Source organism: Gymnoscopelus braueri (genome assembly GCF_963280865.1).
Source record: "Gymnoscopelus braueri genome assembly, chromosome: 23".
Lineage (NCBI taxonomy): Eukaryota > Metazoa > Chordata > Actinopteri > Myctophiformes > Myctophidae > Gymnoscopelus > Gymnoscopelus braueri.
In genome coordinates, this window is record NC_137625.1 from 40,554,464 (window position 1) to 40,567,927 (window position 13,464).

At 42.8% G+C, this 13,464-nt stretch overlaps 1 protein-coding gene across 1 annotated transcript; it reads right to left on the bottom strand.

The window, feature by feature from the left end:
• Nucleotides 1-35: 35 nt before the first annotated feature.
• On the bottom strand, nucleotides 36-10,914 carry ldhba (lactate dehydrogenase Ba; the record flags this gene model as incomplete). The annotated part of the gene is given in 10 exon segments (XM_080421728.1): nucleotides 36-206; nucleotides 661-784; nucleotides 5,438-5,555; nucleotides 8,189-8,362; nucleotides 9,499-9,672; nucleotides 9,906-9,981; nucleotides 9,983-10,024; nucleotides 10,788-10,801; nucleotides 10,804-10,854; nucleotides 10,857-10,914. Coding segments are annotated over 10 exon segments (999 nt in total). The 3' UTR covers nucleotides 36-38.
• Nucleotides 10,915-13,464: the final 2,550 nt, after the last annotated feature.

A 13,464-nucleotide genomic window follows, 5' to 3' on the forward strand; every position in this document is an offset into this window, starting at 1 on the left:
GGGCATCGTTGGGGGGTGTTTTTGGGGGGGGAGGGTCTTCAGAGGTCCTTCAGGTCCTTCTGGATGCCCCAGAGCGTGTCTGCGCTCTTCTTCAGCTGGGCCACCTCATCTGCGTTCAGGGTCATATTGACCACGCTGCCCACGCCTCCGCTGTTCAGCACGCAGGGCAGCGACAGGAACACCTCCTCACTGATGCCGTACATGTCCTGCAGGAGAAAACAATGACACGTGTGCATCAGGGTTTTTATAGTTAACTGAAACTAATAACGAAATAACTACAACCAGAACTGGAAAAACATTTTAGTTAGCTGAAATGAAAACAAAAACAAGGCTTTACCCAAACTAACTAACTGATACTGTATTGTCTGTTTACAAAACAAACTGAAACTAACTAAAATCATACGTACAGTGACAAATATCGTAACCCCCCATGAACACGCCCCCCCCCCCCCCACACACACACACACACACACATTAAAATGTAATATATTATGTGGCACACTTGGTATAAACTCCATTTATTATCCACTAGGTTTTTTCTTTCCTGCATCAAATCTTTGTGTGTATGTGTGCACGTCCACATCTGTACACAGTCAAATCTTCAGTGTTAGTTTAACTCTGAAATAAACTAACGTGCGTGCGTGAGTTCTTGGGACCTACCTTGACCATGGTGGACACAGGGTGGATGCGGCTCATGTTTTTGATGATGCTCTCGGTCAGGTCGGCCACACTCAGGCCGATGGCCCAGTTGGTGTATCCCTTCAGCTTGATCACCTCGTATGCACTGGAACACAACAGGAAGGAAGCTCCGTCACAATCTACACAGAGCAGCACTGGGGCTTTCTGGGTCAAGTGTTGATCAACAGACCACTGCCCATGATTACACTCAATGTGTGCATAACACATGAAGCAAAATGTTCTAAACACCATGCAGACTGCAGAGTGTGGCTTTGCGCCGCGTTTTGAGCTTGCAGATCTGCTACTTTTGCTATTTTTGAATTTGAATCCCGATCCCGTTTTGGACATATGAGGTTTCCACCTACAGAGACAATATACATTATGTACACATCTTTATTTGTTTTATTTAACCTTTAACCACTTTCTCTTCTGCTCTCACTCTGCTCTCACATACGTTATCTGTATATCGTTGCTGTCGGGCAGAAATCTCCATGTTCTAACTTTTTGTGTTTTTTCGTAAATTAGTGCCCTACTTCAGGGGTTTTCAACTGGTAGTCCATGGACCACTGGTGGTCCGTGGAGGTATTGCATGTGGTCCCTGATCATGCATTGAGTCACGTAGCAAAGTGAAGAACTTCACAGTCCCTTGTGAAGTTCTGGATGAGTTGCCAGGCAGAATTCCCAGAGCTTACAGTAAAAGCAAAATTTATTTTACCTTTTGTAACTACGTATCTCTGTTACAGTAGTATTTTCATGCTGGCATACCTGAAGAGTATGTACAGGGCAAGGTTCGTGCCAGAAAATGACATGAGACGTGAGACTCCACTATAGCCAAGAAGCAACCCGATCTCCAGAGATTACCGTAACATTGCACGGAACGAGTGCACTTCATTCCGTGGATAGCCGCCTCGGAACTCCCGAATTGCGTGCATATGGTACGGCGCTGCCTTTGTGACAAAACCATTTCGGAGGCGCGCAGTCACAGGCTAATTGTCCCCCCGTGAAGGACCACCGAGGGAGCTAAGGCGACCGAGTTGCCGTCCTGAACGGTGGGACATTCGCCTGTGCCTACTCAGCGCCGTTTGAGTTATGTACCGATAGGCACAGAATCGTAAATTTTATTGTGCGGACTGCTCTGCTTCCGGGTTTTTCCGTGTTGCGACTGGTTACGCCCACCGTGGGACTCGCCGTACATATGCACGCAATTTGGGAGTTCCGAGGCGACTATCCACGGAATGAAGTGCACTCGTTCCGTGCAATGTTACGGTATTCTCTGGAGATCAGGCTGCAAGAAGAGACGGACATGGACCACCAGTAATAATGCCATGAGAAACAGTTCACTCAATGACCTGGTGACCTAAGATGACGTGTCAATGTAGTTGAAAGGCAGTTACTGGGAAGTAGGAGGTCAAGAACTTCCACAGAAAAGGGAGGAGAAAGGGAAGTGTACCGGATTGCCTTAGTTATCATTATTAGGAAATGTGCCCATGTAATAGGGTGTGTCTGCTCACTCATACATGAGTTACAAATCAGTATATCAGTTAATATGAGTTTAATATAGAAGGCTGGATAAAGTAAGAGAAATTCTCAACACTAAATCACTCAAAAACGCTCTGCTCACTAGCATAACATTATTTAAGAACATGTGTCCATGGACAATTGGTTGAGAAACAGCCTCATAAAGGGTTATGCGTATTTTAGTTCTTAACTATAATCATCATCATTCTGATTCAAGCTGATTATAATGCATTGCAGACATGGGATGCATAGCAAGTGTTACCAAAAAGACTAATCTTAGGCCCATATCCCCAGCCAACACAACAGTGGTCCCCTGGTTGATTCTTAGTCAGGGTGGTGGTCCCTGGATCACAATCAGTTGAAAACCCCTGCCCTACTTGATCATACTACAGAGTCACATAAAAAAATATCAAAAGTAGCAGATCTGCAAGCTCAAAACCCGGCGCAAAGCGACGCGTTCTAAGCTTGTAGATCTGCTACTTTTGATATTTTTGTTGTAACAGTTTTGGACATATGAGGTTTCCACCCGACAGAGACGATATACATTATGTATATATCTTTATTTGATTTATTTAACCTGTTTCTACCACTTTCCCTTCTGCTCTCACTCTGCCTCTATCCTCTCTCTTCTCATGGAATACTACAAAATGATGGAGCAAACATGAAAAAAAAAAATTCCCCCACTTCTTTACACCTGTAAACCTGTGATGTCATGTAAACCTGATTCTGAACACGGTCCATGGTGTTAATTTAACTCTCTTAATTAAGGCTTTCTCGTACTAAAGGCTTCCTCCTAAGGGACCGTTCAGTGTTTAAAATTAGGGGTCATTGGAGGATTTAAAAAAAAGGTTGTGACCCTCCCTATGACATAAATATATTTCAGTGTGTAGTTTGTAAATACATTTTAAAGAACTTTCTGCAACGATTGTCCTTCTGGGCGGACGCGTCAAAGTTCTCCTCAGGCAGAATGGTGTAGTAGAGTAGCTGAGTTCTGTACCACTGCACTATCATAGCCAGCATATGACTCAGCATTACTGCTACGTAGGTTGAAAGAGAAGCCACTTCCACAGTGCATGGTTTTCACTTAGTAAACATAAAGTTAGGCCACATTTCTTCAGTTCTCATTCCATCAGCATCAGGGCGGCTTCAGTAATAATCTGACTTCCTATAGATACTAGTCAGACTTCAGAATAAGACTTACGTTAATAATACGATTTGAAACTTAGTATTATGTCAATTCAAGTTTTATTTTTAAGTCCACCTACTAAAAGTGCACAAAGTCTCTCTCTCTCTCTTAATGGCAGTTGGACAAAAGCTTTTAATGTTATTTAACTTTTTTTTAAAGGGAAACATTTGTTCAGTTTTTATTGTGCATATTGTTAAAATTAGATTTGACCTTGCATGACCCTCCATGTTTTCTTGCAGTGGACCCCTCCCATAAACATGGAACAGTCTCTGGGTCCTACCCCAAGATTCTTTAGTGGAATGAGTGTAATTTGATTAACATTAATGATCAACATTTAAAACCAAGCTGTCTATGCCTTAACTCTTGATATGCATAATAGCAAGAGGCATTTGTACAGTTAGTACAGTTTATCTATGGGAGGCAGTTATGGATAGAAACCAATACTTGTAGTAGAGTCTCAAACCACCACACTGCAAAGTCATTAGGCACTTGAGTAGTCACTGGGTCAAAGGCCACATTCTCATAGTGGGTCAACCACACTAAATACATACTCATGGTATTGCCAGACACTCTGGAAAATAGGCCTCTACAACATACAGTGGTTATCTAAAGTTAAACTGGAATTTAAGTTTTGCATGGCTCAATTTAAGTTGATTCAATGTCTTGCTTTGGGCCCACTCTTGTACACCCAAGGGGGGTTTTGCATAGTGTTCCCTAATTTACCTTAGCATGCGGCTTAGCTAAAATTAGAGAACACCTTAAGAGCCGGAGCCATCAACGCAAAGTACAGTATAGCTGAATACCATTTGTTTCAATAAATGGTTCCATTTGTTGCGATAAATTGTTACATTTATGAGTGTTTTGAAACATTCTGGTTGTAGTTGTTGGGTTGCAAGGGTCTTAGCTACTGTAGGCTTCGAGATTTCATTGTGACAGTGGTCTTTAGGATTATGTTCATGGCAAACCATTATATTTACTTTAGGAAATGTAAGCCGTTTACTCCTATCTAACTATCTGGCACTTACAGACTGCAACTCTTTGTTCTATGACATGGAGCTTAAGCATACATAAGTTCAATCAGGAAGACTACTCCCTTCACAAATCCTCTCCCACATCTGTGTCATTCACCACTGACTCCGCTAAACCATGCTTTTCTCCTTTCATGTACAGTAATTCCCACCTTTCCTCTAATGAGCGTTTACAACTCCACCAGGTTTCATCCTCCACCAGTTCTTTTACTCTGATTCTTGCACATTCTCCTCCCACCACCAGCATCAAGACCATCAAGGCAGTGATGCTCATGTGGGGGATTATACGCAGACCCATTATGGGTCTCTTTCCCATAATCGGTCATTACCCCAAAATGTTTTGTATTATATTAATATCATTCTGAGTAGTGAATGCTACAGAGTTATATGTTATGACAAGTGAATCTCACATGTATACAGACATAGCTTCCCCTCTGGATAGCTTTAACTGACAGTGTTTGGTAAGTTAAACCATGGTTTTATGTTTCACCGTCCATTGATACTGCTTGCCTTCGCTTGATTGCTCACTGCCTTCTCACACATACACACACACACACGCACGCACGCACACACACACGCACGCACACCCACCCACACACACACACACACACACACACACACACACACACACACACATATTTAATCATTTACCTATAGCACCTATAGCCTAGCTCTGTGATGGTATGGAGGAGCGGCTGGTATTTAATGACTTTGGTCATAAAAGCTTCCTCTAAGCTAGAGTCAAAGGTGCAGGCCATTTCAAGAATGGAAACTGATCTGGAGCCTTCATTGACAACAACAACATCTGGTGTATTAGCAGAGAGATGTGCAAAGATTTCAGGATTTTCAGTACAGAGTTGAAACATGGAAGGTTTGACACAGGAATGTTTGTACATTCTCACTGACGGTGTAAAATGTGTAGATCACACACACACACACACACACACACACACACACACACACACACACACACACACACACACACACACACACACACACACACACACACACACACACACAGCAGTACCTGTCGACTACAGCTTTGTGTGTCTCCTTCCAGTGATCTTTGTCTGCGTCTGTGCCAATCTCAGGGTTCAGCTTCTGTAGGTTGACTCCTGCCACGTTAGCGCCACTCCACACGGGCACTGAAACACACAACATTTGATATCCTTATTAACACTACTGATTAACATGGCTTAACATGGCACCGCATGAAAAGAACTGTCGAATACATTTGATGTGCTCTTTAAAAGTGGTTCTCAAGCTCTTTCATGTCAAGAACCCCCAAATTAATATGTATTTGGCCGCAGTCTGAACATATTTTGTTCCAGGGACGCCCATACAAGTTATGTGTTGTTAAAATGTTTCCAAAAAAATCTTTAGATTAGATTTAGATTTTTTAGATTTAGATTTTTCAAAGATATTTGTCCTCTGAAGCTCTTTCAATAAATGTACATCCAGCATTTCAGACATTTAGACACTCTGCCTGTACAGACTACAGAGGAACAAGGCATGGCAACAGTACAATAACCACATATTTGTAAATTAGCAGCATTTCAATTGACCAACAGTACAGCCTTCTTTCACTTGCTACCTTTTTGATCATTTGCTTTTAAAGCCCTGGAGGGTTTGTTTCCAGCTACATGTGAAATCTATAAATACTTTATTAAACAATGTGTAACCTGAGATCTTCAGGAAGGGCCCTTTTGACTGTTCCTACATTGAATTGTTAAATTATACTTAGCCATACAAATGCGTCGCTCACTGAAATTAACAGACTTTCTACCATAAAATATGACGTGGTGTGTTTTTTGGTTGAAAATCAGTTACTTTTGCGATCAGTTTTGACCGTGATTTTGAGCCCCGAATCTTTGGAATGGTCGGCAGATTCAGAGTCATGCTTTGAATCACTGCTTAGGCATGCCCAGCATGCCTATTCACATCTGCCAAAAATAGCGATCTACAAGCTCAAAACGGCTTGTAGATCGGCTATTTTTGGATGAAGATATTTGGTGTAGACAGAAAAAAGCGGTCAGAGTACAACTCAAGTCTGTTTCTCTAACTAGAGGGTTTACTAAGGCCTAGGCTACACGTATATGGATCTTTTACTAAACGGATATTTTAGTCCTCCGTTTTTAAAAATAATCCCTGTCCACACGTAGACGCAGAAACGCATTGATCAGCTGCAAGTTTCAATTTTATATCAGATTTTATATCTACATTTATTTTATATATGAGGGGCCAAATACATAGCCTATACATATTTTTAATCACATGTTAAGGCCCAATACTGCAATAGCTGCATTATTTTAATAGCATCACCACTGAGCATACGTGAACATAAACGAAAACAACATTATTAGGGCGCAGCTGCAGCGCAAACAGTAGCCATGGTTCACATGACGCTGAGTCCTTGGTTTATAGTGGTGTTCAATTTTTTTTACATTGCCAACTCTCACATGTACATAAACGTTCAGATTTCAAATATAAAGTGCTTAACCCTGAGCCACGGATGTTACAAGGTGATCCGGACCACGATAAGTACCCGAATCTCCCGTATTGTTCAATAAAAAGCATTTTAATCCCATCGCCGGACATTTTCTTTTTTTTTTTTCCTTTTTTTTGTATCGGAGTGCAATACACCCCCCAACCATTAGTGTGGCATGGTTGAAAGCGTCGGAGAAAATTTTGAGAAAATGTCCGGCGATCGGATTAAAATGCTTTTTATTGCACACTACGGGAGATACGGGTACTTATCGCGGTCCGGATCGCCTTGTAACGTCCGTGGCTCAGGGGTAAGCACTTTATATTTGAAATCTGAACGTTTATGTACATGTGAGAGTTGGCAATGTAAAAAAAAATCGAACACCACCATAAAGCAGGGACTCTAAGCACCATGACTGTCATGGTATGACAGTCATGTTTCAGGGCTACGCAAACAGTAGCTCCGACGGAACCTCTCCCTCCGCTGTATAGCTCCGAGATGAGCTATACAGCGGAGGGAGAGGTTCCGTAGGGGCTACGCAAACAAATGAGTTTTACTTCATCAATTCATTCCATCGTCCCAAAACTCCCCGCCCCACGCACCTTTTGAGCGGGCCACCCGCGGCCGCTCCATGGTCGCTGGATTTTGACCCGGGGCGATTGCGTTTTAGGACGACAGACCCCACATTCAACCCGTGTGCGTGCCGTGTGCGCTACTCGGCGCAGAGAAAGAGGGTTTTCGTCACACAGTGAATGAGCTACTTTTCCCACCACTGTCTTATTATTAATTATGACATTATTTTGCCATAAATGAGCGTGCCTTGCTCTCTCTCTCTCTTCATTTATTATTATAATGACCATGAGCGGTCTGGTGTTTATGTATCATTATATTATTTATTATTATAATGACCATGTGCGAATGCGCGATGACGTAATCGTTTCTCAAAATCTCCGGATTACATGTCCACACAGATCCACTGAAACGCATGTTTTGGAAAACCTTCACTTATTTATCCGTTTACAAAAATATCCGTTTTAGCGACCAAAAACACCGTTTGCATGTGGCTGAAAGGCCCAAACGCACACAAAAATGTGCGTTTAGAAAAAGATCCATGTACGTGTACCTAGGCCTAAGTGGTTAAACCCTCTACCCTATACTTACGGTAGGTGACTGGAGTCCCCCAGGGGCCTATACAAGGCCCCCTCCTCTTTTCCCCTCTACACTAAATATCTTTGCCGAAAATAGCTGATCTACAAGCTTAGAGCAACACCTCTCCTCCCTCTGTCTACGTACCACTGGTGTCTCCGTGCTCTCCCAGCACCCAGCCGTTGAAGGAGCTGGCGTGGATGCCCAGGCGCTCAGCCATCAGGTAGCGGAAGCGGGCAGAGTCCAGGTTGGTGCCGCTGCCGATGACGCGGTGCTTTGGCAGACCACTGAGCTTCCAGGTCACGTAGGTCAACACGTCAACTGTACAGAGGGTTACAATCAGAGATCATTAACACGGGCACGTGTGCATTATGTCTCTCTCTCTCTCTCTCTCTCTCTCTCTCTGTCACAGACACACACACACACACACACACACACACATCTAATTTTAATAGTTTGACCAAGGGCTGGGCGATATGACTTCAAATCAATAGCAAGATCATTTCAAACTTTTGCCTTGATTACAATTAATGAACCATTATTAAAAAAAAGAAGATAGTGACAATAGCAGATCTACAAGCTCACAACGCGTCACAATGCGACGCATTGTGAACTTGTACTTGACTACTTTTTGTACGCCACCATTGTACAATGAAGTATAACGCTAAAGACGGGGTGCCGTGATTTTCAGTGATTTTTTCCCCCCCTAAAACATAATCATCAGGTATTATGGTTACACTAGGAGGAAGATTTTTTTCAAAAAGGTGTACAGAAAGTGTTAAAATTATGTTTTTATGTGGACACGCCTCCAGTTCATTAAGTATACCTGGTTCTCACCTTAGCACCTCCTCCACCACCTTAGCACCACCCACCTGTCCTAGTCCCTCCTCCTCCTCATGCCCACACCTGTTGTGTTATGATAATGAGGGGGAGGGTATAATTTTACTGTGTCATTAAAGTGCTGTTTTTCTATTGGCACGTTTGACCCTCAAGGTTTCAGCCTCCAGGAAGAAACTCAAAATAGTCAGAGAAGACATAAAACACCATAAAAACACCACCAGGGGGCTTAATGAAGTATCAACATTATAGACACATGAAAAACAGAAAAAGTGCAAAACCATGGCACCACCTCTTTAAGTGGTTAATCATAGTAATCGATTTAGTCAATTATACAAAATCGATTTGAATTTTTTGGTGTCAAGTAGTCGATATATAAGAAAGGATTATTTGGTTATTGGTTCTAAATATCGGTTTCGATATATTTTCAGTTAATTGCCCAACCCTAGTTTGGCCTTTTATTTTAATTATGTGTATGCTCATATAAACAGAGCCAGACCACAACTGACAGACATGGACAACCGCACGTGACTAAACATTAGAAAAAGTATTATTGTTTTTACACAACAAAACGTGTAGAGAAAGTCTGTGCGCTCTGCTAGTGGGTGGCGCGTTCATACCGGGGTTGGAGACGACGAGGATGGTGCAGTTGGGGCTGTACTTCATGATCTGAGGGACGATCATCTTGAAGACGTTGACGTTCCTCTGCACCAGGTTGAGGCGGCTCTCGCCCTCCTGCTGGCGCACGCCCGCCGTCAATACCACCAGGCGAGAGTTGGCCGTCACAGAGTAGTCTGAGAGAGAGAGAGAGAGAGAGAGAGAGAGAGAGAGAGAGAGAGAGAGAGAGAGAGAGAGAGAGAGAGAGAGAGAGAGAGAGAGAGAGAGAGAGAGAGAGAGAGAGAGAGAGAGAGAGAGAGAGAGAGTTACTTCAATAGATGGTGTGCCCCTGAGGGAGAGAATCACAACATCAAACACAAAGAGTTGACTGTGTGTGTATGTATGTATCAGCCTACGGTCCAGGACAAACCTTTATCAGCGACGATCTTGGAGGTCTTGAGGAAGAGGAGGCCGTGCTGCAGGTCCATCATCTCGCCCTTCAGACGGGTCCTCCATCACGTCAACGAGTGCCAGCTCATCAGCCAAGTCCTAATGGAGCGAAGAGGAAGAGGGGATGGAGAGGAGGAGGGCGCAAGGAAGAAAGGGTGTAAGGAGGGAACGAAGTTGAGAGGAGTAGGGGAAGTTGTGTTGGGGGGGGGGGGGGGGGGGCGAATGAGGCAGTGAGGAAGGAAGAGCATTGAATGACATGTGACGAGACAAGATTGTGGAAAGAGAGGTCGAGTGGCATGAGAAGAGGAGGTGTGAGGGAGGAAGAGAGAAGAGGTCACGTTAATTCGTGTGCTAATCTGGAAGTGGTAGAAATGTGAGAAATTGATGCTACCGTTTAGGTTTTGTAAACAAAACTTGCACAAGGCAGATATGTCAAATAACTTAAAAGAAATGACCTGTACCAATAATCAAAATAAATGATGTAGTAACTATTCTTTTTTAAATGTTTGAAAATGTATGAACATTTTCAACAGATGAATTCATTAATACAGATGAATGGAAAAGATTTTGACGATAATGGAAAATAATTGCGATTAGGGCGGTTATGTAATAATTGTAACAGGCCTACGTATAATTAAGAGTTACAGTTAACAAAAAAGAAAGAAAAAAAGAACAACAACAGACTTTGCATGTAGCATATGGATGGCATACTGGACTGAACAGTAAGTCAATGTCATCATGACCATCTGTCCCTTCTCATGAAACCCAATGCCAAGCCTGCGGGATACTCAGACAGACAGACAGACAGACAGGCAGACAGGTGGCTAGGAACGCCAGATTTTCACTTCTTTGTTGTTCTTACCCGCAGCAGGATGTGACGGCACAGGCCATGCCCACCTGGCCCACTCCCACCACAGTCACCTTGTTCCTGGGGGCTCCAGGGGTGCAGTGTTCATGGGGGTAATGAGTTTCTCCAGCACTGAAGACATGATCACAGCTGGGGGGGTTGAGAAAGCAGGATGACAGAAGCGGAGGGTAAGGAGAGAGGGAGGGAGAGAGAGGAGAGAGAGAGAGAGAGAGAGAAGAGAGAGAGAGGGAGAGAGAGAGAGAGAGAGAGAGAGAGGAGAGAGGAGGAGAGAGAGAGAGGAGAGGAGAGAGAGAGAGAGAGAGAGAGAGAGTGAGAGAGAGAGAGAGAGGGAGAGTTATAATTACACCTATCAGGCAGAAGGGGGTCAATTGAACTTGCCGAGGTCAAACAGCTACAACTGCTGCTCTGTGGAGTGTGGACCCAGAATTCAACACCAAAAGAGGATGTTACCACATGACCGTATCTGACCTGCATTTTCCAACAATATACAGGTCAAGGGATTGAATAGCGATGACGAGTTTACAGTCAATATGGATAACTAGGGTTTTATGTTTGGACAGTCAAACATGGTCTTAGCAACAGGAAAACCTTTCTCTCTTTTTTTGCTCTCTTTTTTTGCTCTCTCTCTCTCTCTCTCTCTCTCTCTCTCTCTCTCTCTCTCTCTCTCTCTCTCTCTCTCTCTCTCTCTCTCTCTCTCTCTCTTGTTCACACTTCCTCACTCGCTCCAACTAGTTCTGACCAGTCTGAAACAGCATCTGCTAAGGCTAGTAGAAAATGTAGCTCGCTATACTTCCAGTCCAAAGGCAATTCAGGTCAGCAACTGAGGTGGAACTTGGCCACAGACCACTAGTCTGTGGCCAAGTTCCAACAGAATAATTTAGGTTCTATTCTAATCTAGACCCACAACCCTACAATCAAGAACAACACTTTATTGTCGAGGACCCTAAATTGATATTTATTGGCTTGTGGACCTCCAACTGAAAAGGTGTTGTGTGCTACGACCCCCATAAGAGGAGATTTGCGTTACAAATGTTAAAAAATCTTCAAAATATTTCAAAAGAAGTAATCTAATCTGTCATGGTTCCTGTACATATGCATGATAGTCTTATCATCACTCATATCCATCCATCCACCATGATCTTTGTACCACATTGACAGGGTTGACAGCTGTCCCATTTCATCAGGATATAATTTCACATGTTTTGCTCTGAGGCAAAGAGAAATATGACAACACAGCCAATCTGGGCAGCCAAAACAATTGTTCCACAAGCAGGTCTGGCAATCGTAACCCCATAACATTTTATGTCAGCATTTAATTTAAGGCATAAACGGAAACGGCTATCAATTTCATCTAAAAGCTTTAAGCAATTGGGATTACAGTGACAAGACATGTTTTCTTATTGTTTATGGCCATTTGTAACAAGTGTACTTGGTGTGCTAGTAGTACTAGGCGTATTGACACAAAGCCACAATAGCATGAAGGTTTATTTAACAGATCATGTTTCCTTAACTTTGATGTGGTCCACAACAAAAGCAGGGAATAGTCCCACAAAACAAAGTTTGCACTTTCAAAAACTGTGTGCTTCCGCAGCAAGCAACACTATTTCCTCTACCTGTTAGATCCTCCACGTAATGTGCACTTGTTCCCCAGTCCCGAAATTTGAAAATATACGTACACACAAGACACGACCATAACACACAATGGCTGGTTCTTTGCTTGTGAAGATCATCACATACACACACACACACACACACACACACACACACACACACACACACACACACACACACACACACACACACACACACACACACACTTTCTCCCTCTTTCTTGCTATACTCTACCCCTATGCAAAAAGGATTTTCTTCTGCCCGTAGGATTACCATGGCCAGATGTTGTAGGCCAGGTTATTATTTGACATCTTCATAACTAAAAGGCTGAAAATCTGAAAGCTGAGCCTATTCTGTTCTGCACCGGTACACTTGGAGTACTGGTCGTGCACTCTGGCCATGCTTTAATAAAGGCAGATATCCTTTCATAACCAAGGTCAGAGGTATACAGTTATAACAGCGGTACAAGGGAGGTGCCCTTGCCAATAAGGCAAGGATGTCAGCTGTTGTGGAAATATGGTTACTTAATAATAGACTACAGAGGGGCAAACCAAAACTGCTCTAAAACTGTCCAATAGCCCATTTAAACCTCATTTCTGGCAGTAATTTCCTCAAATCCAGTTCTATATTACATTATAATCAAATATGGAGATTTGATATAATATATACTAGTATAATACAGTATAAATATAGCCTAAGAGGCACTACAGTATTTATATCAAATCTATCAAATATAATAAATATTAGCCTATAGCCTATAACATAAACATAATCTTTGTAAGCCCTAGCCTACATCATAAATGGTCAGCTGAAACAAAGAAAGCGACCTGGTGGTGACATTGTGTACTGTAGGTTGTTGCAGAACGCTCACACGAAGACGAAATAATATGAAGTGATTTCTCTCTGTATTTTTTCATCAATGTTCACTTGATTCATTGTTATTTTCTATTGCTATTACGTAACGGGGCCGGCGAGTCCTTCATTCGCTCTTGCCAGGCCCTATAATGGAAATATGGTCGTTCTAGGAGGGGAGGGGACACGGAACCACTAGAATAAAGAA